The sequence below is a fragment of the Corythoichthys intestinalis genome, chromosome 16 (genome assembly GCF_030265065.1).
Source record: "Corythoichthys intestinalis isolate RoL2023-P3 chromosome 16, ASM3026506v1, whole genome shotgun sequence".
In the NCBI taxonomy this organism is placed as follows: Eukaryota; Metazoa; Chordata; class Actinopteri; order Syngnathiformes; family Syngnathidae; genus Corythoichthys; species Corythoichthys intestinalis.
Window position 1 is genome coordinate 50,273,249 of NC_080410.1, and position 21,696 is coordinate 50,294,944.

At 37.8% G+C, this 21,696-nt stretch overlaps 1 protein-coding gene across 1 annotated transcript in view; it reads right to left on the reverse strand.

Annotated features, from left to right (window-relative positions):
- Positions 1 to 2,552: 2,552 nt before the first annotated feature.
- LOC130904473 (transmembrane protein 235-like) overlaps positions 2,553 to 21,696 on the reverse strand; it is a 44,410-nt gene continuing 25,266 nt past the window's right edge. The window contains exon 4 of the mRNA XM_057817238.1: positions 2,553 to 7,706. Coding sequence (XP_057673221.1) covers positions 7,465 to 7,706 — 242 coding nt within the window. The 3' untranslated portion in view covers positions 2,553 to 7,464. The remainder of the gene's footprint in view (positions 7,707 to 21,696) is intronic.

The window sequence follows — 21,696 nt, forward strand, 5'->3', positions numbered from 1 at the left end:
GTCAGGACACGAGCCAAGGCTAGATATTGCATTCAAGCAGGCATAAGAGAAAGCACAGAAAACAATATCAAAGCCGGTATTCGTGGGGGGAAACTGGGAAGGAATGCTAATCAAGCCGCTAACAAGCTCCACGCTTCAAATGTTGAAATGTCACCTCGGACTGAATTTAGGGCTCGGCGGGGATTGTCGCCTAATCAAATTAGAACCAATGGTTTACGAACGCCTTATCGTGTCGGAGTTTCAATTGTGTGGTGAGCAGCGGATGCTGCGTTTCCTCCATTTAACAGCAGTAGTGTAGCGTGACAATTAAGCTGGGCTTGTGAATAAAGCTGCAATGTGGAGATAAAGTGCTTTCATAGGAGACATTTCTTCATTGTTCATGGAAATAACACCCTGGAAGGAGACCAGTGGGGTGATATTGACAAAGACGCAGGTCTTTTCACACTGCTGTGCTGTCTCTATCAAGGTAACGACGGGAAGTCTAATCAGAGAGACTTTCGTGCTCCTCCACGTGGCAGAAATAGTCACCTGATATACTGTACTATGTCACCTTGTATAATTGTATCTAATAATCTTTCCTGACAATCAATGCTCAGAATCGGACAAATGAAAAATCCAATACTTGCAATAGCTTTGAATGATCATCATTTTTTCCCTCTCACCTACAGAGCACTTATTTAAAGGGATCCTCGATTTTTAAGACAAGTAATTCTTAAAAGATAAATGTTAGTATGAGTTATAATTAGGGCTGTCAAACGATTAAAAATTTTAATCGAGTTAATTACAGCTTAAAAATTAATTAATCGTAATTAATCGCAATTATTGCAATTCAAACCATCTATAAGATATGCCATATTTTTCTGTAAATTATTGTTGGAATGGAAAGGTAAGACACAAGATGGATATATACATTCAACATACGGTACATAAGGACTATTTGTTTATTATAACAATAAAGTAAAAAGATGGCATTAACATTATTAACATTCTGTTAAAGCGATCCATGGATAGAAAGACTTGTAGTTCTTAAAAGAAAAATGTTAGTACAAGTTAGAGAAATTTTATATTAAAACCCCTCTTAATGTTTTTGTTTTAATAAAATTTGTAAAATTTTCAGTCAAAAAATAAAGTAGTAGCCCGCCATTGTTGATGTCAATAATTACTTACACAATGCTCATGGATGCTGAAGCCTATAAAATCAGTCGCACCCAAGCGTCGGCAGAGGGCGGCAAAACTCCATAAAACACAACAAGTGAGCGTTTCACTGTGTACTGTCATTTAAATCTCTCTGAGCGGGGCATCTGCGTTAATTGCATCAAATATTTTAACGTGATTAATTTAAAAAATTAACGCCCGTTAACGCGATAATTTTGACAGCCCTAGTTATAATAATTTGATATTAAAACCCCTCTTAATGTTTTTGTTTTAATAAAGTTTGTAAAATTATTTTAACACTAGAAAACCCAACAGAGGCCGACTTGGCCTTTCCCAAGACAAACACTCCTAATATTCCCTAGCAATGGCCAATTTGGCCTCTCCTCCGTGACTCATGTGATAGTTTGTGTCAGTTCAAGTCAAGCTACATTTATTTAAAATGGTAAATGGACAGTACTTTATATAGCGCATTTATGGTTACCATGCCCAAAGCGCTTTACAGTAGCACACATTTGCCCATTCACGCACACATTCACACACCAATGGGGCTGCTGCCATGCAAGGCGCTGTCAACCCATTGGAGGCAAATCAGGGTTCAGTGCCTTGCCCAAGGGCACTTCGACAGTGAGCAGTCGTAGCCTGGAATCGATCCGTTGACCCTTCGGTACAAGGACAACTCCAGTTACCAACCGCGCCACGGCCGCCCTTTAATTACATTTGTTTATGAAGTTTGACACGTTTTACACATTTTTAATTCACTTCTCCTATTCTCCACACATAACGACAGAAAGAATGGCCCAAATGTGTACATTGTTCTGAAGAAGGAAAAAAAAGTGTTTTAGAACTACAATTTGAGTGTAAAGCAAGAATTGCGTCTATAGTTTAGAAGGACTGAATCAGGGGCACGGAGTATGGATTGTGGTCATTGTGTCTGAAGTTAACGTATGTCTAGTGGTTGCATTTCCATATGAACAGCTGTTGTCTGTCCGACGACGACTTGCCAATTCAAAAGCACTTGGGTCATTTTTGCCACCTATGGGTTTTCCGGGGGAGAGGCCATATCGGCCATTGTTTGGGACTAGTAGGAGTACCAGAATTCTCTGCGACTTCTAGTTGAAAGGGAGTTGAAAGTCCGTGTTTCCCAACGACAGCCCCAAAACATCGCTGCTCTAGAGGAGATCTGCATGGAGGAATGGGCCAAAATACCAGCAACAGTGTGTTAAAAGCTTGTGAAGGGTTACAGAAAACGTTTGGCCTCCGTTATTGCCAACCAAGGGTACATAACAAAGTATTGAGATGAACTTTTGGTATTGACCAAATACCTATTTTCCACCATAATTTGCAAATAAATTATTTAAAAATCAAACAATGTGATTTTTCTAGTTTTTTCCCCCACATTCTGTCTCTCATGGTTGAGGTTTAACCATGTTGAAAATTACAGGCCTCGCTAATATTTTCATGTGGCAGAACTTGCACAATTAGTGGTTGACTAAATACTTATTTGCCCCACTGTATTTCCTCCTGTATCTGTACTTTTATCTACCACTGCGTCCAATCCATTTAGACTGTGAGGGGGCGAATGAACAACAACAGCAGTGAATATGTTAAGGCCATTATAGTCATTATCGGACTCGAGGTCAATTACTTTTAGTTTACTATGTAGCAATTAGTCAGTGGATTGGATGTTGATTGCGTCAATAGCAGAAAATGTGTTTTCAACAAAAGATGGAATAAAGCCTTCCCTGATGCAGTTTATTTGATTTTGCACCTTTACACAAAATCAAAACATGTTTCCACAAAAAACAAAAACACTCACCAATCCAAAATGATAGTACACATTCCAATACTTTTTCACTAACTGTGAAACTAGAGACACTATAGTAACAAGAGTGCACAAACAGATATGAGTACCTCCATAAAAGTTGGCCCCCAATCAGATGCAAATTTATAAAAAATCATGTCATTTGTTTGTGCTCCTTTGTCCTGCTATTGTTTATGACACATGTAAATGTCAGTATTGCCTTCAATTAATTAGAAAGAAGCAATTTTCCAGTTTAAGTCCCGTCACTTTCCTCAGCTTATCATTGTTGACTCATGCTTAGCTCAGGCGATATTTACAGTCATCTCACATGACAGAGTGACACCTCCACGGACGGACTGGCATACCGGGGATTTCTCCGGTGAGCCGATGAGCCCGTGGTCAAATAAGCGAACCCTAAAATTAGCACGCTCGAGTAATCCAAGCATTACGGTAAATGCACTCCGACCGAGCGGCAAGTTAGTTGACTGGTGCTCGCGTTGTTCCTTAAAAACACTCTCAGTACTATGAAAATATATAACACCAGAATTGTCGTCAATCAAGAATGAAATAAAGTCTCCTGATCTTAAAACCGTTCCATCTACATGTGAGCTCACATCAGTAAAATATTATGCGATTCCCCTGAGCAAGGGGTCGTTTTAGTACTTGATAGGTTACCGTTGTCATGTTTGTGGCACTGTGAATTCACAAATCTGAATAGCTACTTGCAAATGTTGGTCAATATTAGTAGTGGACCTGTCTGACTACTCCCAGACTCAAAACTATGCATTATTACTGTATCAATATTTACAAAAATGAATTGAAAGTCCTGCATGTGAATTTTATCAGGCTGTAGTTGTCATTTATGTGGCACTGCAAATCCACAATTTTGAATACGTTCTGGCTAAGGTTGATGAATTTTAGTAATAGACCTCTCTGACTACTCCCATAGTCAAAACTATGCATTTTTACGGTAGAAATATTTAGACAAATGGATTAAAAGTTCTCCATGTGGACTTTGACCAGGTTACAGTTCTATTTTTTGTGGAACTGTAAATCCACAGTTTTAAAGAGTTCTGGCCAAGGATGGTGAATATTAGTGGTGGACCTCTCTGACTGCTCCCAGACACAAAACGATGCATTTTTACTGCACCCAAATTTAGAAAGTTTGAATTAAAAGTCCTAAATGCGTACTTTGATTAGGTTGCAGTTCACATTTTTGTGGCACTGTAAATCCACAGTTCTGAATAAATTCTGGCCAAGGATGATCAATTATAGTAGTGGACTTAGCTGACTACTCCCAGACTCTTTTTACTGTACCAAAATTAAGAAAATTTGAATTAAAAAGTCCTACATGCATACTTTGATCAGGTTACAGTTCACATTTTTGTGGTACTGTAAATTCACAGTTCTAATAAAATTCTGGGAAAGAATGATGAATATTTGTCGTGGACCTCTCTGACTACTCCCAGACTCAAAACGATGCATTTTTTTTTTTTTTTTTTTAACTGAATCAAAAGTCCAAATTAAAAGTCCAACTTGCATATTTTGATCAGGTTACAGTTCTAATTTTTGTGTTAGTGTAAATCTACAGTTCTGAATAAATTCTGGACAAGAATGGTGAATATTAGTCGTGGACCTCTCTGACTACTCCCAGACTCAAAACGATGCATTTTTACTGTAACAAAATTTTGAAAATTTGAATTAAACGTCATACATGCATACTTTGATCAGGTTACAGTTCTCATTTTTGTGGTACTGTAAATCCACAGCGCTGAATAAATTCTGGACAATAATGGTGATTAGTAGTGGACCTCCCTGACTACTCCCGTACTCAAAACGATGCATTTTTACTGTACTAATATTTAGAAAAATGAATTAGAAATGCTAATTTCTAATTCTAAAATTTAGAAAGTTTGAATTAAAAGTCCAAGTTGCATACTTTGATCAGGTTATTATATTAGTTCTCATTTTCGTGGAACTGTAAATCCACGGTTCTGAATAATTCTGGCAAAGGATTGTGAATATTAGTAGTAAACCTCTCTGACTATTACTTGACCCAAAACATTTCATTTTTACTGTACCCAAAATTTAGAAAGTTTGAATTAAAAGTTCTACGCGCATATTTTGATCAGGTTGCAGTTGTCATTTATGTGGCATGGTAAATCCACAATTTTGAATACGTTATGGCTAAGGGTGATGAATTTTAGTAGTAGACCTCTCTGACTACTCCTGTACTCAAAACTATGTATTTTTTACTGTCCCAATATTAAGAAAATGAATTAAAAGTCCTACATGTGGGCTTTAATCAAGTTCCAGTTGTCATTTATGTGGAACTGTAAATCCAGTTCTAAATAAGTTCTGGCTAAGGATGGTGAATATTAGTAGTGGACCTCTCTGACTACTCCCAGACTCAAAACGATGCATTTTGACTGCAACAAAATTTTGAAAATTTGAATTAAAAGTCATACATGCATACTTTGATCAGGTTACAGTTCTCATTTTTGTGGTACTGTAAATCCACAGCGCTGAATAAATTCTGGACACGAATGGTGAATATTAGTAGTGGACCTCCCTGACTACTCCCGTACTCAAAACGATGCATTTTTACTGTACTAATATTTAGAAAAATGAATTAGAAATGCTACATGTGGGCTTTGATCAGGTTACAGTTCTCATTTTTGTGGTTCTGTAAATCCACATTTCTGAATAAATTCTGGACAAGAATGATTAATATTAGTAGTGGACCTCTCTGACTACTCCCATACTCAAAACGATGCATTTTTACTGTACCGATATGTACAAAAATTAAGAGTGCTGCACGTGAACTTTACTCAGGTTGTAGTTCTCATTATTGTGGTACTGTAAATTCACAGTTCTGAGTACGTTCTGGACAAAAATTGTGAATTTTAGTCGTGGACCTCCCTGACTACTGACGTAGTCAAAACTACGCATTTTTACTGTACCGATGTTTAGACAAATGAATTAAAAGTCCTACATGTTGACTTTGATCAGGTTCCAGTTCTCATTTTTGTGGAACTGTAAATCCACAGTTCTCAAAAAGTTCTGGCCAAGGATGAGGAATATTAATCATGGACTTCTTTGACTACTCCCAGACTCAAAACGATGCATTTTTACTGTACCAAAACTTAGAAAGTTTGAATTAAAAGTCCTAAATGCATACTTTGATCAGGTTACAGTTCTCATTTTTGTGGCACTGTAAATCCACAGTTCTGATAAAATTCTGGACAAAAATGGTGAAGGATGGTGAATATTAGTAGTGGACCTCTCTGACTACGACTAGACTCAAAACGTTTCATTTTTACTGGACCCAAAATTTTGAAAGTTTGAATAAAAGTCCTACAGTACACGCACACTTTGATCAGGTTGCAGTTGTCATTAATGTGGCACCGTAAATCCACAGTTCTGAATAAGTTCTGGCAAAGGATGGTGAATATTAGCAGTGGACCTCTTTGACTACTACTACACTCAAAACGTTTCATTTTTACTGTACCCCAAATTTAGAAAGTTGGAATTAAAAGTCCTACACGCATACTTTGATCAGGTTACAGTTTTCATTTTTGTGGAACTGTAAATCCACAGTTCTGAATAAGTTCTGGCCAAGGATGGTGAATATTAGTCAGTGACCTCTTTGACTACTCCCAGACTCAAAACGAGGCATTTTTACAGTACCCAAATTTAGAAAGTTTGAATTAAGTCCTAAATGCATACTTTGATCAGGTTACAGTTCTCATTTTTGTGGAACTGTAAATCCATAGTTCTGAATAAGTTCAGGCCAAGGTTAGTGAATACCGTCTATGACGTGGGCCGGTCTTTCAATGACTCCCGGGCCACAGCCCCTACCCCTCCACAGACCGCCCCTGGACAACCCCTTTCACCTGTTACATATAAATCCTATTAATACGTGATAAAAAAAAAACAAAATAATTCATAATGCACCTTGTCTCCTGTGACATTTTGATCAAAGCACAACAGAGCTTCAGTAAATCTCAAATGTTTTTGTTGATTTCCCCTGCTGCTATATTTATATAATCACAAGCGGATTGCCTACTAAACAATAAAACTGAACAGAATGCACAATATGTTTACATACAATAAGAAATGAAACGAAAGTGACCACACCACACATTTACCGTATGTACAGTAAGAAACTAAATTGACCTTCATGTACAGTCTGCACAGAATAAAATGCTCTTTTTTTCTAGCAATTTTTCCCCCTAAAGGTACTGACCTTTCGCTAAGACCCGCTCTACCTTAGTTACCGTTGCTAGCATCAAGCTTCAGAAAAGCGGCACTGTCTGCACTCCCTGGAGGAACATTATCAAATTTGGAGAAAGATGATATTTCAGACATAAGTAGCAGCAAAAAAGGCCTGCAGTGCTTTTTTAGTGTTAGCTTGGGACTTTTTTCCCACTAAAGGGAACACTGCCATTTTGAGAGGCGTGCAGCTTAGCGAAAGGTCGAGCGTGCCATCTTTGGATTTTTGCCGTTCACAAAGTAACGGCGACGCCGCAGTCGTAGCGACCTTTCATCTGGGTGATTTTGGCGGCCAGCAAGAGGAGCAGGCCGGCCGCCAGCTCCAGAGCGAAGGAGACCCACGCCAGGGCGAAGGACCAGCCGAACGACACGTTCACGTAGGCCAACTCCTCCGGGGCCACCACCCGCTTGAATTCATCCATAGCCTTATTGGAGTATTGAATGTAGAGGGTTACTCCGGTCAGGGTGAAAAGACCTAGGAAAAAGATGCAAGTCGTGAATATTTGAATGATTAGCGCCTACTGACTGATAATGTTGAGGAATATACGTAGCTTGGCCACTGAATCTTTAACTTAAACTCAAAAGCTGACTTCATACTAAACCACGCAACGACGACATCTACAAGCATCTGCATACCTGTCAACCCGAGGCTGTTGGCAATCTTACAAATAGCGACATATGCTCTTACAAATTGGTGCTTAATCTTACGTTTTATATTGCGTGCAATATGAAACAAAAATAAAACTCAATTTTTAAAATAATACAAATTTATTGGTAATATTGTCACATATAACCTGGTGCAATCAATATCTTCAGCTCGTTATACAGTGACCTTTGTTCTAATTTTAGCACTTTTGGCAATTTCTGTCATGTCTTTTGATGGCTGCACTTCAGCTCGCAATTCAGTTTGACTTGAAGGTAGTTCGTTAGTGTGTCCAATTATAAATTCAAAAGGTCAATTTATAAAATTACCTTTGAGTCAGGCAACATTTCTTTTGCTAATTCTGATAAGTGATCAGCAATAGTTGGATTATACACAAAGTGTTTTTTTTAGATCACACTCATGATTTATTTACTCAATCAAAACTGTTAAAATTGAATGATCTTGTAAAATACAACACATCAATATTTTTATTTAAAGCATTTCATAAGTTATTACCCCTCAATTTACAATGTCTTTTTACAGTGCAAGAGCAATCTCATAATTTGAGAAGATTTGCCAACTTTTCACGACTAAAATTTTGTACTAGTCTTAAAGGATTCTGCGTGTCTGTATGTGGGGTAAAACTCTGGAACAGTTTGGGATTACATTACAAGCAGTGTCAAAGTATCCAGAAATTGAAATTACTGTATAAACATCAGGTCTGGTCACGATATACAGAAGGAGGTCTTTAAATGTCTTGGGTATATGTAGAAATATTACATGTTTTATGTATAATATTTAGTACATGCGTAATAGTTACTCATATGTGTTATTAGTGATGTGTGTGTGTGTATATATATATATGGGCTGTCAAACGATTAAAATTTTTAATCGAGTTAATTACAGCTTAAAAATTAATTAATCGTAATTAATCGCAATTAATCGCAATTCAAACCATCTATAAAATTTGCCATATTTTTCTGTGAATTATATATATATTCTGTAAAATAAATTGTTGGAATGGAAAGATAAGACACAAGATGGATATATATATTCAACATACGGTACATAAGGACTGTAGTGGGCATTTCACTCTACTGTCATTTAAATCTGTCTATGCTGTCCTCACTCCGAAGCGTCTACTTTTTCCAAAGCTAGACAGCTAGTGAACGACGCCTTAATAATCAGACTTCTTCCTTTTTCATCTGATTTATTAATAAAATGGCCTCAAACCACTGTCCTCTTTAGACCGTAGTGAAACAACAACAAAAAAGTACACAGCATTGCATTAGCAACAACGTTAGCTTAGCACGCTATACAGGTTCACTAAACATAAACAAAAAGCGTCTCATACAAAAAATATAACATTTCGCTTACTAACATAACATGTACATTCTTTACAACAACCATACTTACGGACAAATCTTGTCCAAGGATCATATAAGCCCAACATTATCAGCCCGAGACGTCGTGCAGCCATAATGAAGAAAAGAAGAAAATAATAAACCATGTCGCCAAGCGACCACAAGAGTTCGCTGTTGGACAGCGCAAAAAGCCTTGCTGTAAAACTTACCAAAAGGTAGAATACTTTCTGAGCGCGACATGTGCGTTAATTGCGTCAAATATTTTAACGTGATTAATTAAAAAAATTAATTACCGCGCATTAACGCGATAATTTTGACAGCCCTAATATATATATATATATATATATATATATATATATATATATATATATATATATATAATGTATATTGGTGTTATTATGATTACTGCAACTATTATTATTATTATCGATGTAATCATTATGATGAGTACAGCTGTTGTAGGGAAGTGATTGCATTCCTATGGAATTTTGGAGTGAAATGGGGGTGGGACACAAAAAAGCTCGGCTTCCTCCCACTTCTTTTCGAGCTACACGCTAGGCACGGCGCCAATCAAGCTCGAGCCACATAACTGGGCCACATAACCATCTTTGAACAGAAATGTATTAGTCTACAGGTTTTCACGACCATATCCAAATGACAATCACACAGGTATGACATTTATTAGTTCAAGCAGAGTAAAATAATACATATTCACAGTACAAAATTTATTAGTTCAAGCAGAGTAAAATAATACATATTCACGGTACAAGAACGTCGTTTCCGTGTCCATCGATTGGTAAGAAAAAGCGGATTATAGTGACGTGTGGGCGCTCCCGTCAGGGGGGACATTTCACGCGGGGAAGCTATTTTTCGGCACAACACCTGAAGTACTCCTCTCAACACACACGCGGTCAATTTGGCCACAAAACGTGGCGGCAACTAAGCACTTTACACTCAATCGGACTTACAACACATCCCAGAGATGCTAAACGAACACATCACCTCACGGGATGAATGTGCAACACGCATATGATGTAAACAAAGCTTGCCAACTTGGAGCGATGACTGCCCGTCGTTGCTACGGCAAAGCTACGAAACGACTGTGCATGTAGGGGGTCCATCCTTTTGCTGATACCCTCCAGAATAAAGGAAGAAAACTTACCTTCATTCATGGATATCCACAGATCAACATTACCTCGCAACGTCTCAACACTCGGCGCGAATTTCCACCCGCCTCAGTCCCACAACACGTGACGCGAGATCAAAACAGGAAATAGCTAATAGTTTGTCATGGAAAGACGAACCGGGAACCTTTTATTTGAGCATTTTCTATTCAAAATGCTCTTCGCACATGACTACAATAGTACATCTACATACGTTATGATGCAATGAAAAAATAGTAACGCAGAGACACTAAGGAAACTAACTTTTACTCATTTGCTCCCAGAAACGTATAAAAACGTTCTATTTTTAAATGCTCCACTGGCCCACAAACGTATTTATACGTCTTTTGCGTTTTTTTTTAATTTTATTTTTTTTATAAGAAGGAAATATAGCTTCCGCTGTATCTGAGAAACGAAGAACAACGCTCCAAACCCCTTTTACAGCAATAAAACTGGCCACTGGAGGGCAGTAGCGCATTTTCGAAGACCAGGCAACCGATTCAACAGCAGTGAACGGCCGGGCAGCTTTGTCAGAGCGCTGGCGGCATGAAGCCAGGCGGCGCTCTGACCGGACAAAACAACGAGAGGACGTCAGGGACGCCAGGCGCTGGACGACCGTGCAAAACGAGTGAAACCCCCCGTGGAGCGGCTCGCCAAGCAGACCCCGCAGAAATGCAAAAATAATCCATCTTTGTGAGACAGACAACGATGAGGGAAAAGTTTACACAGCTGACGTGGCGACAACGGCGTCATCTCGGCGACAAACCGTCATCTCTCAGTAGTCGTGTGTGAATAAATTGTTACTTTGCTATCTAAAGCTCTATTTGTCTGGTTGTTCATGGTATTTTGTAAAAGGAAAACATTATTCAGATGTTTGGAATGTAACTAATGCAAAAAATAGCTTTGTTAAAGTCAAAGTTATGTTTGAAATGTAAGCGTTTACAAAAAGCTCGTTTTCTCCATTTTTTCATCAGAAATTGGAAAATTGCTCAAACTAAGCTATTTTCTAATAATGATTTCTAAAGAACGGAAAAAGATACGAACTTACTTTTTTTTTCTGCTGAAAGAAGAGAGTAATCTTTCTTTTGGTGGGTTCCAAGTTTATATAGCAATAGAACATAATTTTCTGTCATAATCAGTCATAATCCAGAAAAAACGGTCGGGAGCGAAGGGCCTTGCTCTGGTGAAAATGGCTGGGAGTGAAAGAGTTAATCAGACTACTGGTGTAGAAAAATGAACGCGTTAGATTACTCGTTACTGAAAAAAGTAATCAGATTACAGTAACGATGACAGATGTCATTAAGTGTCACCAAGCAAATTATGTCTCAGCTTTTATGTTCAGCTCGGATCTTTTACATCCATTTGAAAGTGAGATAATTTGCTGAATAACACTAAATGACATTCATTATAAGCATTCATTAAAGTGCCTATGACAGCAAAAAGCATGTTTACTTCATATTTTCCGCGGTAGTTTATGCTCCTGAATGAAATGGACCGCTTGGATGTGTGTGGAAGCGATCGATATATTTATTTAGTTTTTTTGAATCCCGTGCCATGAAAATGAGTGAGGATTGCTAATGTGACGACAGCGGGATAGTCATCTTCTGTATACAGCCAATACTACAGTATGCGGAACGACTGTGGATTCAGCTGGTTTTGCGGATTCATTCGCTTATTTGTCGCATCACGCCAGCCAAACGGGTGCAGAAAAATGTTGCTGCACCAGGGATAGGCGTGTGAGCCTTTTAGGGGTTTCAAAAGGTTGCCATTCACTGGTGGATATTGGCCAAAACAAGCCCTACTACTGTGGGACCATGGGACTTAAGTGAGTAAATATCGTGTTTTGTATTATGTCAAATACTTGGATCATTTTAATATGTACAGTGCCTTGCAAAAGTATTCGGCCCCCTTGAATCTTGCAACCTTTCGCCAAATTTCAGGCTTCTGTCATAAAGATATGAAATTAAATTTTTTTGTCAAGAATCAACAACAAGTGGGACACAATCGTGAAGTGGAACAACATTTATTGGATAATTTAAACTTTTTTAACAAATAAACTGAAAAGTGGGGCGTGTAATATTATTCGGCCCCTTTACTTTCAGTGCAGCAAACTCACTCCAGAAGTTCAGTGAGGATCTCTGAATGATCCAATGTTGTCCTAAATGACCGATGATGATAAATAGAATCCACCTGTGTGTAATCAAGTCTCCGTATAAATGCACCTGCTCTGTGATAGTCTCAGGGTTCTGTTTAAAGTGCAGAGAGCATTATGAAAACCAAGGAACACACCAGGCAGGTCCGAGATACTGTTGTGAAGAAGTTTAAAGCCGGATTTGGATACAAAAAGATTTCCCAAGCTTTAAACATCTCAAGGAGCACTGTGAAAACCATTATATTGAAATGGAAGGAGCATCAGACCACTGCAAATCTACCAAGACCCGGCCGTCCTTCCTAACTTTCTTCTCAAACAAGGAGAAAACTGATCAGAGATGCAGCCAAGAGGCCCATGATCACTCTGGATGAACTGCAGAGATCTACAGCTGAGGTGGGAGAATCTGTCCATAGGACAACAATCAGTCGTACACTGCACAAATCTGGCCTTTATGGAAGAGTGGCAAGAAGAAAGCCATTTCTCAAAGATATCCATAAAAAGTCTGGTTTAAAGTTTGCCACAAGCCACCTGGGAGACACACCAAACATGTGGAAGAAGGTGCTCTGGTCAGATGAAACCAAAATTGAACTTTTTGGCCACAATGCAAAACGATATGTTTGGCGTAAAAGCAACACAGCTCATCACTCTGAACACACCATCCCCACTGTCAAACATCCAACAACAAACAATCCAATCGAAAATCTGTGGAAAGAGTTGATGACTGCTGTTCACAAACACTCTCCATCCAACCTCACTGAGCTCGAGCTGTTTTGCAAGGAAGAATGGGCAAGAATGTCAGTGTCTCGATGTGCAAAACTGATAGAAACATACCCCAAGCCACTTGCAGCTGTAATTGGAGCAAAAGGTGGCGCTACAAAATATTAACGCAAGGGGGCCGAATAATATTGCACGTCCCACTTTTCAGTTTTTTATTTATTAAAAAAGTTTAAATTATCCAATAAATTTTGTTCCACTTCACGATTGTGTCCCACTTGTTGTTGATTCTTGACAAAAAATTAAAATTTTATATCTTTATGTTTGAAGCCTGAAATGTGGCGAAAGGTTGCAAGGTTCAAGGCGGCCGAATACTTTTGCAAGGCACTGTAGGTGGCTTGCATTTTGTGGCTGACATGCTCCTTGTCCAACTCAGCTGTCGACCCGCGGATTGTCGCATATCCCACTGCCGGGAGAGCACTATATTTGGTTTACTGCCCTCTTCATGTGCCCGGTGTTCAGTCAAATTTTCCACCCAATCAGAAATTGCAACTTTTTGTTAAAAATGTAAAAGTAAACACTACAAACTGTCTTTAACCCCTTCTAGCATAGTGTATCACATTTGATACACTCAGAATTTCATTATTTTGAGACAAATTTAGAATTTTGAAATAGAATTTTTTTTTTTTTTTTTTTAAATGATGGATGCAAGTCAACACATGCATCTGGATTTAGCTAGGGTTATAGATATTACAGCGCTTATTACACATATTCATTTTGATTTTTCTTTTTCTACAAATTTGAAAAAAGTACCATTAGGACTAAAGATGTCCCGATCGATTGGGATGCCGATCGATCGGGTTCGATCACGTCATTTTCAAAGTATCGGAATCGGCAAAAAAATATCAGACACGCCTTTTTTTAATATATATATATATTTTTTAATTAAATCGTTTTCTAATTGTATTTAACGTTACAGACAAAATGTCTTACATACATCCAGAGTCTTTAATTTTGGCTTAAAGTAGGGCTATCAAATTTATCGTGTAAACGGCGGTAATTAATTTTTAAAAAATTAATCACGTTAAAATATTTAATGCAATTAACGCATGCGCTGCACGGCCCACTCACGCATTGTCGCGTTCAATCTATAATGGCGCCGTTGTACCTAAATATAGTGCTAACAGGCAGCGTAAAATGAGTAGAGAGAATTTTGGCAGTCTTGGGAGTCTTTTTAATTGGCTAAAGCCTTAAAATCCCTCTCTCAACAATTAGAAATATGGTGGGAAGCAATGTGGGGAAGAACGGTAGTGGTTGATCTTTTCCTTAAAACCCTATGTTACTTCCCTACGCAGAGAAGATATATCAATTGGTGCCACTACACACAGTCATGGTTGCACTTCCCATCATGCATTTGGGCAGAACAGTTAAATGGCTACAGTATCATTTACTGAAAGCTCAACAAATACACTAGATGACAATATTTAGTCACAATATACAAAGTCACATTTATCCTTTAAGAATTACAAGTCTTTCTATCGGTGGATCCCTCTCACACAAAGAATGTTAACAATGTAAATGCCATCTTGAAGATTTATTGTCATAATAAACAAATACAGTACTTATGTACTGTATGTTGAATGTATATATTCGTCCGAGTTTTATTCATTTTTTTCTTAATGCATTGCCAAAATGTATATGATCGGGAAAAATTATCGGGAATGATTGGAATTGAATCGGGAGCAAAAAAAAAAAAAAGCAATCGGATCGGAAAATATCGGGATCGGCAGATACTCAAACTAAAACGATCAGGATCGGATCGGGAGCAAAAAAACACGATCGGAACAACCCTAATTCGGACTAATTTTTTAAATTTTGGGATTCTCTGACAATTGCTTCATGTTGCAGGCATTAAGGGGTTAATTAAATAAAGGACTATTTACTTACGGCATGGGCATGTTGAAAAGCTCACTGCCAGACACATTCTGTCATGTTAGCTGCACATCAATTGCAGCCGCTCTCCTATGTAGGGGTGTGACAAAATATCGAAATGGTGATATATCGTGATACTTTGTATCCCAAAAGGTTATCGATATGCTCCTGTCAAGAATCGAGTTATCGTTTTAAGAAGGTGACAATTAAAAAAATAAAAATTTTGAAAAAAAAGGCTACCATTGACAGTGCACGACGCCCAATCCATTTAGACTGTGAACATTCATTCATTCAAAACCAGAGCATTCAAAGTCATTCGGTCTGTTTTTCGGGGCATTTACAGTTCACTTGCTTTTCATTTTAGGGCATTTACAGGTCATTTCCTGTTGAGTTTGAGTCACTGCCTATTCATTTGGGTGATTCCCAGGTCACTTCCTGTTTTGTAACGCAAAATAAACAGCAGGCGACCCATAAAATATCCCAAAATCAACAGGAAGTAACAGAAAATCAACAGGTAAATGATCTTATGTGGCCCGAAATTACTCATTGCCAGGCATTGGCTGCCACTGACGGCCATAGACGCTTAATCCGTTTGAAGTGGGAGGAATGTTCATTCGCTGCCACCCTCCCAGTTCAAATGGATTGGACGTCTACTAGTGATAAACTCATTCCAATTCACAGCAGAAGCTTGTTTTTCTGTTTATTCCGCTTCCCCACAAACGAGCCCTCTGCCCTCAGCAGTGGAACGATGAGCTCTAACTTGCTCGCCGCCGGGCGGGTTGCCGATCGGCGAAAACAATCGACAACTCTGCCGCCGTGTGACATGATCCGGGCTAGTTATGTGTGATTTTTCGCTTCCAAGACTTTGAGACATCATTTGGTTCGGGTTAGCATGTTGGCTTGCTGTCACGCCTCTTGGTTTGGTTACATTCTCCGAAGCCGGCAGGGAAATGACAAAAGCCCGACTAACTACGGTGGCATAAAATATTGTTGGGGAGGTACGACGGTAAAGGTGAAGTCGACAGTTTTGACCATTATGGAGTAATGTTGCCTTGTTGTACTGAATAAGTGTATTTTTAATAGGGCTGTCAAACGATTAAAAATTTTAATCGAGGCAATCACAGCTTAAAAATTAATTAATCGTAATTATTCGCAATTCAAACCATCTATAAACTATGCCATATTTTTCTGTAAATTATTGTTGGAATGGAAAGATAAGACATAAGATGGATATATACATTCAACATACTGTACTTAAGTACTGTATTTATTTATTATAAAAATAAATGAACAACATGGTATTAACATTAACATTCTGTTAAAGCGATCCATGGATAGAAAGACTTGTAGTTCTTAAAAGATAAATGTTAGTACAAGTTATAGAAAGTTTATATTAAAACCCCTCTTAATGTTTTCGTTTTAATTAAATGTGTAAAATTTTCAATCAAAAAATAAACTAGTAGCTCGCCATTGTTGATGTCAATAATAATTACGGTGCTGAAGCCTGAAACCCATAAAATCAGTCGCACCCAAGCGCCAGCAGAGGGCGACAAAACTCCAAAAAACACGAGTAACAAGTGCATATGAACCTGTGCTGTCATTTTAATCTGTTTGAGCGGGGCATGTGCGTTAATTGCGTCAAATATTTTAACGTGATTAATTAAAAAAAATAATTATCACCCGTTAGCGTGATAATTTTGACAGCCCTAATTTTTAATATTTCATATTCCATTTAGCACAAGACTGTTATTTGTCATGACCATACAATTTATTCACCTATTGGGGAAAAATACTTGGATAAAAAGAATAACCTGTAAAAATATTGGAGAGATTGAAACAATGACATTTTGTGGCTCTCTTCGTCGTATTTTCCTCGTTCTGAATCTTCCCCCTCAATGGGCTGAGTTCTAAATCAGATGAAATCGTTACCCTGCCGATGTCATCCTGCAGCTGGGGACGCTAGAGCGCTATAATGACAGGCAGGGCTAAACGGCAGATTAAAAATTAAAATTTCTCATCATCTGCGCTTTGCCAAATTGTTGTATATAGTTGAATCGTCTTGAAATAATTCAGTAATTCAGTAAAGTAAAATTCAATAATTAATAATGCTATTTAAGACTTTTTTTTTTCTCCTGTCATACGCATGTGAAAGACTCACTCACACATATAAAGTATGTCATGAACAAGGAGATTTTTGTCTTTTTCTTTTTATGTGGGCCAAATTAAATATATTAAAAGTAAACTCATGAAAATTGCTGCTGTAGTTTCATTCTTTTAATAAGCCATGTAACTTATGATCCATGGTTTTGAACAGGTGTGATACTGATGTGTGGCCCAAGGGTAGGGAGTGGAAAAAAATGACTTACTCTATATAGAACAACTTCAACTTAATTGCGTGGCCGAAAATGCTCAGATTTCAGTCGATATATAGGAACAACGACAGCAGTGAATGAGTTAATAAAGGCCTTTATCATCATTATCGAACTGGAGGTCAATTACTTTTAGTTTACAATGTAGCAATTTGTATTTATTTATTTATTTATTTTTAAACAAAACATTTCCACAAGATTCAGGCAGTTGCAGGCTAATGAAACACATTCTCATTATTTAATTTTTTTAAACAAAACATTTCCACAAGACTCAGGCAGTTGCAGGCTAATGAAACACATTCTCATTATTTTAATGATTACCTTTTCCATTAAGCCTGTCATTTATCAGCATTAAATCTGCTTTGACCTCTTCTGATGGCTCGATTATCTTGCGCGGCAATCGTCAGAGTTGGCAGACGTCGTTTGAATGCAAAGTCACAGACTTCATAATGTATTGACGGGACACGGGGCTGATAAATAGGGGGCCTGCATTGTTGGCGAGGCCGTCAAAGCGGAATCGCAGACAGAGATTTTTTTCGTTGAATAATTTTATGAATAAATGCTTAAATCCCTGAATTCTTTATAGATACGTATGGACGTAAAACAGTCTCAATTGTTGGTTAAAAGAAAAAAAATGTGCAGTTTGGCATTTATTTTACATATATATATATGTCGAAGTACAATGCTAGTCTGTCAGCGAATGTAGCTAGCAGCCGCCTTATGTAAACAGAGCTTTTCCAATGAAAATTCTTGAGAATAAAAGCCTGAACCCCTGAATTCTTTATGGATGTTGACATAAAACAGTCTCGATTCTTGGTTAAGAGCAACAACAAAAAAAACGCCCAGTTAGCATTTATTTTACGTAAATATGTCAAAGTACAATGCTAGTCTGTTAGTGAATGTAGCTAGCGGCCGCCTTATGTAAACAGAGCTTTTCCAGTGAAAATTCTTGTGAATAAATGCCTAAATCCCCAAATTATTTAGATATGGACGTAAACCAGTCTGGATTCTTGGTTAAAAGAAAAAAAATGTGCAGTTAGCATTTATTTTACATAAATATGTCGAAGTACAATGCAAATTTGTTCGGGAATGTAGCTAGCGGCCGCCTGATGTAAACAGAGCTTTTCCGGTGAAAATTCTTGTGAATAAATGCTTAAATCCCCAAATTCTTTATAGATGCGGACATTAAACAGTCTCAATCCTTGGTTAAAAACAAAACAAAAAAAACGTGCAGTTGCCATTTATTTTACGTAAATATGTCGAAGTACAATGCTAGTCTGTTAGTGAATGTAGCTAGCGGCCGCCTTATGTAAACAGAGCTTTTCCGGTGAAAATTCTTGTGGAAAAAAAATGCTTAAATCCCCGAATTCGTCATAGATATGTGTAAGGTTTTGTGTTGCTTTTCTCCTAGTGTGACTGGTCCCTGTGATTGCCCACTGATTTCACCTGTCGTGCCTCCTAGTGTATCCTCCAACCTGCATCCTCCTGTGCTCACCTGTTCCTTGTTGTGTCATTACCCCTTGTCTGTGTGTGTATATAATCTCCCAGTTTCTTTTCGCTCCTTGTTGCGTCATTTTCAATGCCCATGTGCTCATCAGTGTTCTCAAGTTTTCTCCGTCCAAGTCCTTGTGTTCCTCGACGTAAGTTTTTGATATCAAGCCTTTTATTAGTGACCTGAGTTTTGTTTGTTTCTGTGTTTTTTGGATCCCCACAATATTGGTTGATATATAGTTTTTGTTAGCCTTAATTAAATCATTTTGCACTGCCGGTCTGCCGCCCTGCTTACCTTTCCCTGCATTTGGGTCCACACAACCTGTCTGCCCGCTTATTCCTGACAGATATGGACGTAAAACAGTCTAGATTCTTGGTTAAATCAAAAAAACAAACAAACAAACAAAAAAAGTTTGGTTAGCATTTATTTTACGTGTGCCGGAAAACACTCAGGTGACTTGAAGTTCCGCTCTGAGACCCCCAATTTGTCCAACTTTCGAAATTGTGCGATATGCATGTGTGATATATCATTGGAAAGCTCAAAATCTTAATTTTCTGGGGGAAGAAAAATTTTGAACAGGAGGGCATTTTCAAAAGAAAAATTTTAAACAGCAAAACCCTAACTGGAGGCGAGAGCAGAATTAAAGACGCCACGATTTTCACGAGATATTATCGCGTACTTACCTTGTTTCGATCCAAAAACTCCATGTAGCATGTATCACCGATAGTCAAGGCACAGCTGTGAATAGCCACAGCTGGACTTTTGGGGGATTTTATGGGTGAAACATGGTAATATAGCAAGGGTTGCGATGCAGTAATCGCAGACATCCTGGAGTGATCGAGATTTTCATATATTTACCATTTTAAACGTTTTTTTTCCCCAATTTTTCTTTGTTTGGATCGATTATTTATCATCTAACATATCGCAAGAAATGTGACAAACAAACAAAAATACAATTAAGCGATAGTTATGAGGTAAATATCCGTGACTTTTTTACAGATGCCATTTTTTTCATTGTGACGTCATTTGTTTAAAAGTTTAAAATATGCGAGTGAATAATTTTTTGAAGTCGTTTTTTTTTTAAACTAAATATTAGACATGATTTAATGATTCTAAACTAAAAATGACATTCATTTCGAATAATAAATACGATTACTTACCTTCTTTTTATGGCTAGGTTGAAAGAAAAGCGGTTGCGCGACGTCTGTAAACGGGGGTTTTCAGGGTAAAACGGACAAATTAAAAATAGTTTGGGGGCTTATTGCGCCATAAATCTGCTATGGCAGCATATAGACATTTTGTTCTATCAAACACAACAGTTCTTTTGACTTAAAATACAGCAGTTTCTTTTAAAGATGATTATAGTCCCTTAGTCTCCCTGAGTAAATGCATTCATCAAATCAATGAATGGATGTTCTAGAATTTTCTCCAGTTAAATGTGGTATATTTACAGGTCTTGATAAAAAATCAGTTAGGAAGCTGCAGCTAGTACAGAATGCTGCAGCCAGAGTCCTCACAAATACAAGGAAGCTGGACCACATTACACCGGTTTTGAAATCGCTACACTGGCTTCCAGTGAGTCAAAGGATAGACTATAAAATACTACTGCTCGTCTACAAAACACTTAATGGTCTTGGACCAACATACATGCTTGATTTGTTAGATTCCTATGAGACATCTAGGCCCTTAAGGTCAACTGGAACCGGTCTCCTGCATGTTCCAAGAACAAGAACCAAGCAGGGTGAGGCAGCATTTAGTTTTTATGCTCCTCACCTCCGGAACAAGTTACCCGAACATCTGAAGTATGCTCAAACTGTTAGCTCCTTTAAATCAGGGCTAAAAACGCTTTTGTTTGGCACTGCATATCCATAACTGTCTATATATCTCAATCTACTTGCTTTCTATTTCTCTTGTGCTCATCTCCATTGCTGATTTCAATTATTATTTAGTAGTTTTTGTTTTTTTATTTATTTATTTTTATTCTATTTGTGATTAAATGCGATTTTTATGTATAATTTTATTTCCGATTTTGTCTTAAATGTGATTTTTTATGATCTTCATGTGACGTAAAGCACTTTGTGTTGAATTGTGCTATATAAATAAATTTGCCTTGCCTTGCCTAAAGAGGAGTGCAAGAGCAGAAACTGCTCTTTCAGTCGCGTCTGTGTTTTCCGTCGTATATATTGCCAACTATGATGCCAATGCAGTAGCGGCTAATTTCTCCCATTGATTGTTTTCACAATTTTTCAAAATGCATGTACGGTACGAAAAATATAATAATTACATTAAATCCTCATACAAATCACTCCTGAGACAATCCTTCCTGTTTGTATGCTGTACAGCTTTCATACTTTTTCAACAGAAATCCGGCGTTGGATCGCTGCGTGCGTGTTTGTGAATAGCTCCTCTTGATGTGGACGGCCCCCTACTTGAATGCGAGGCGCAGTGCCTGACCAATTTGACCCGTCAATACCCTTATGAAGTCTATGACTACAGTGCCCTCCATAATTATTGGCACCCCTGAAAAAGATGTGTTTTTTAGCTTCTAATATTTTTTTAAAATTCAAATAATATGGGACCTTAATGGAAAAAAAGAGAAAAATCCAACCTTCAAAACAAGTGGGGAAAAAATCCCA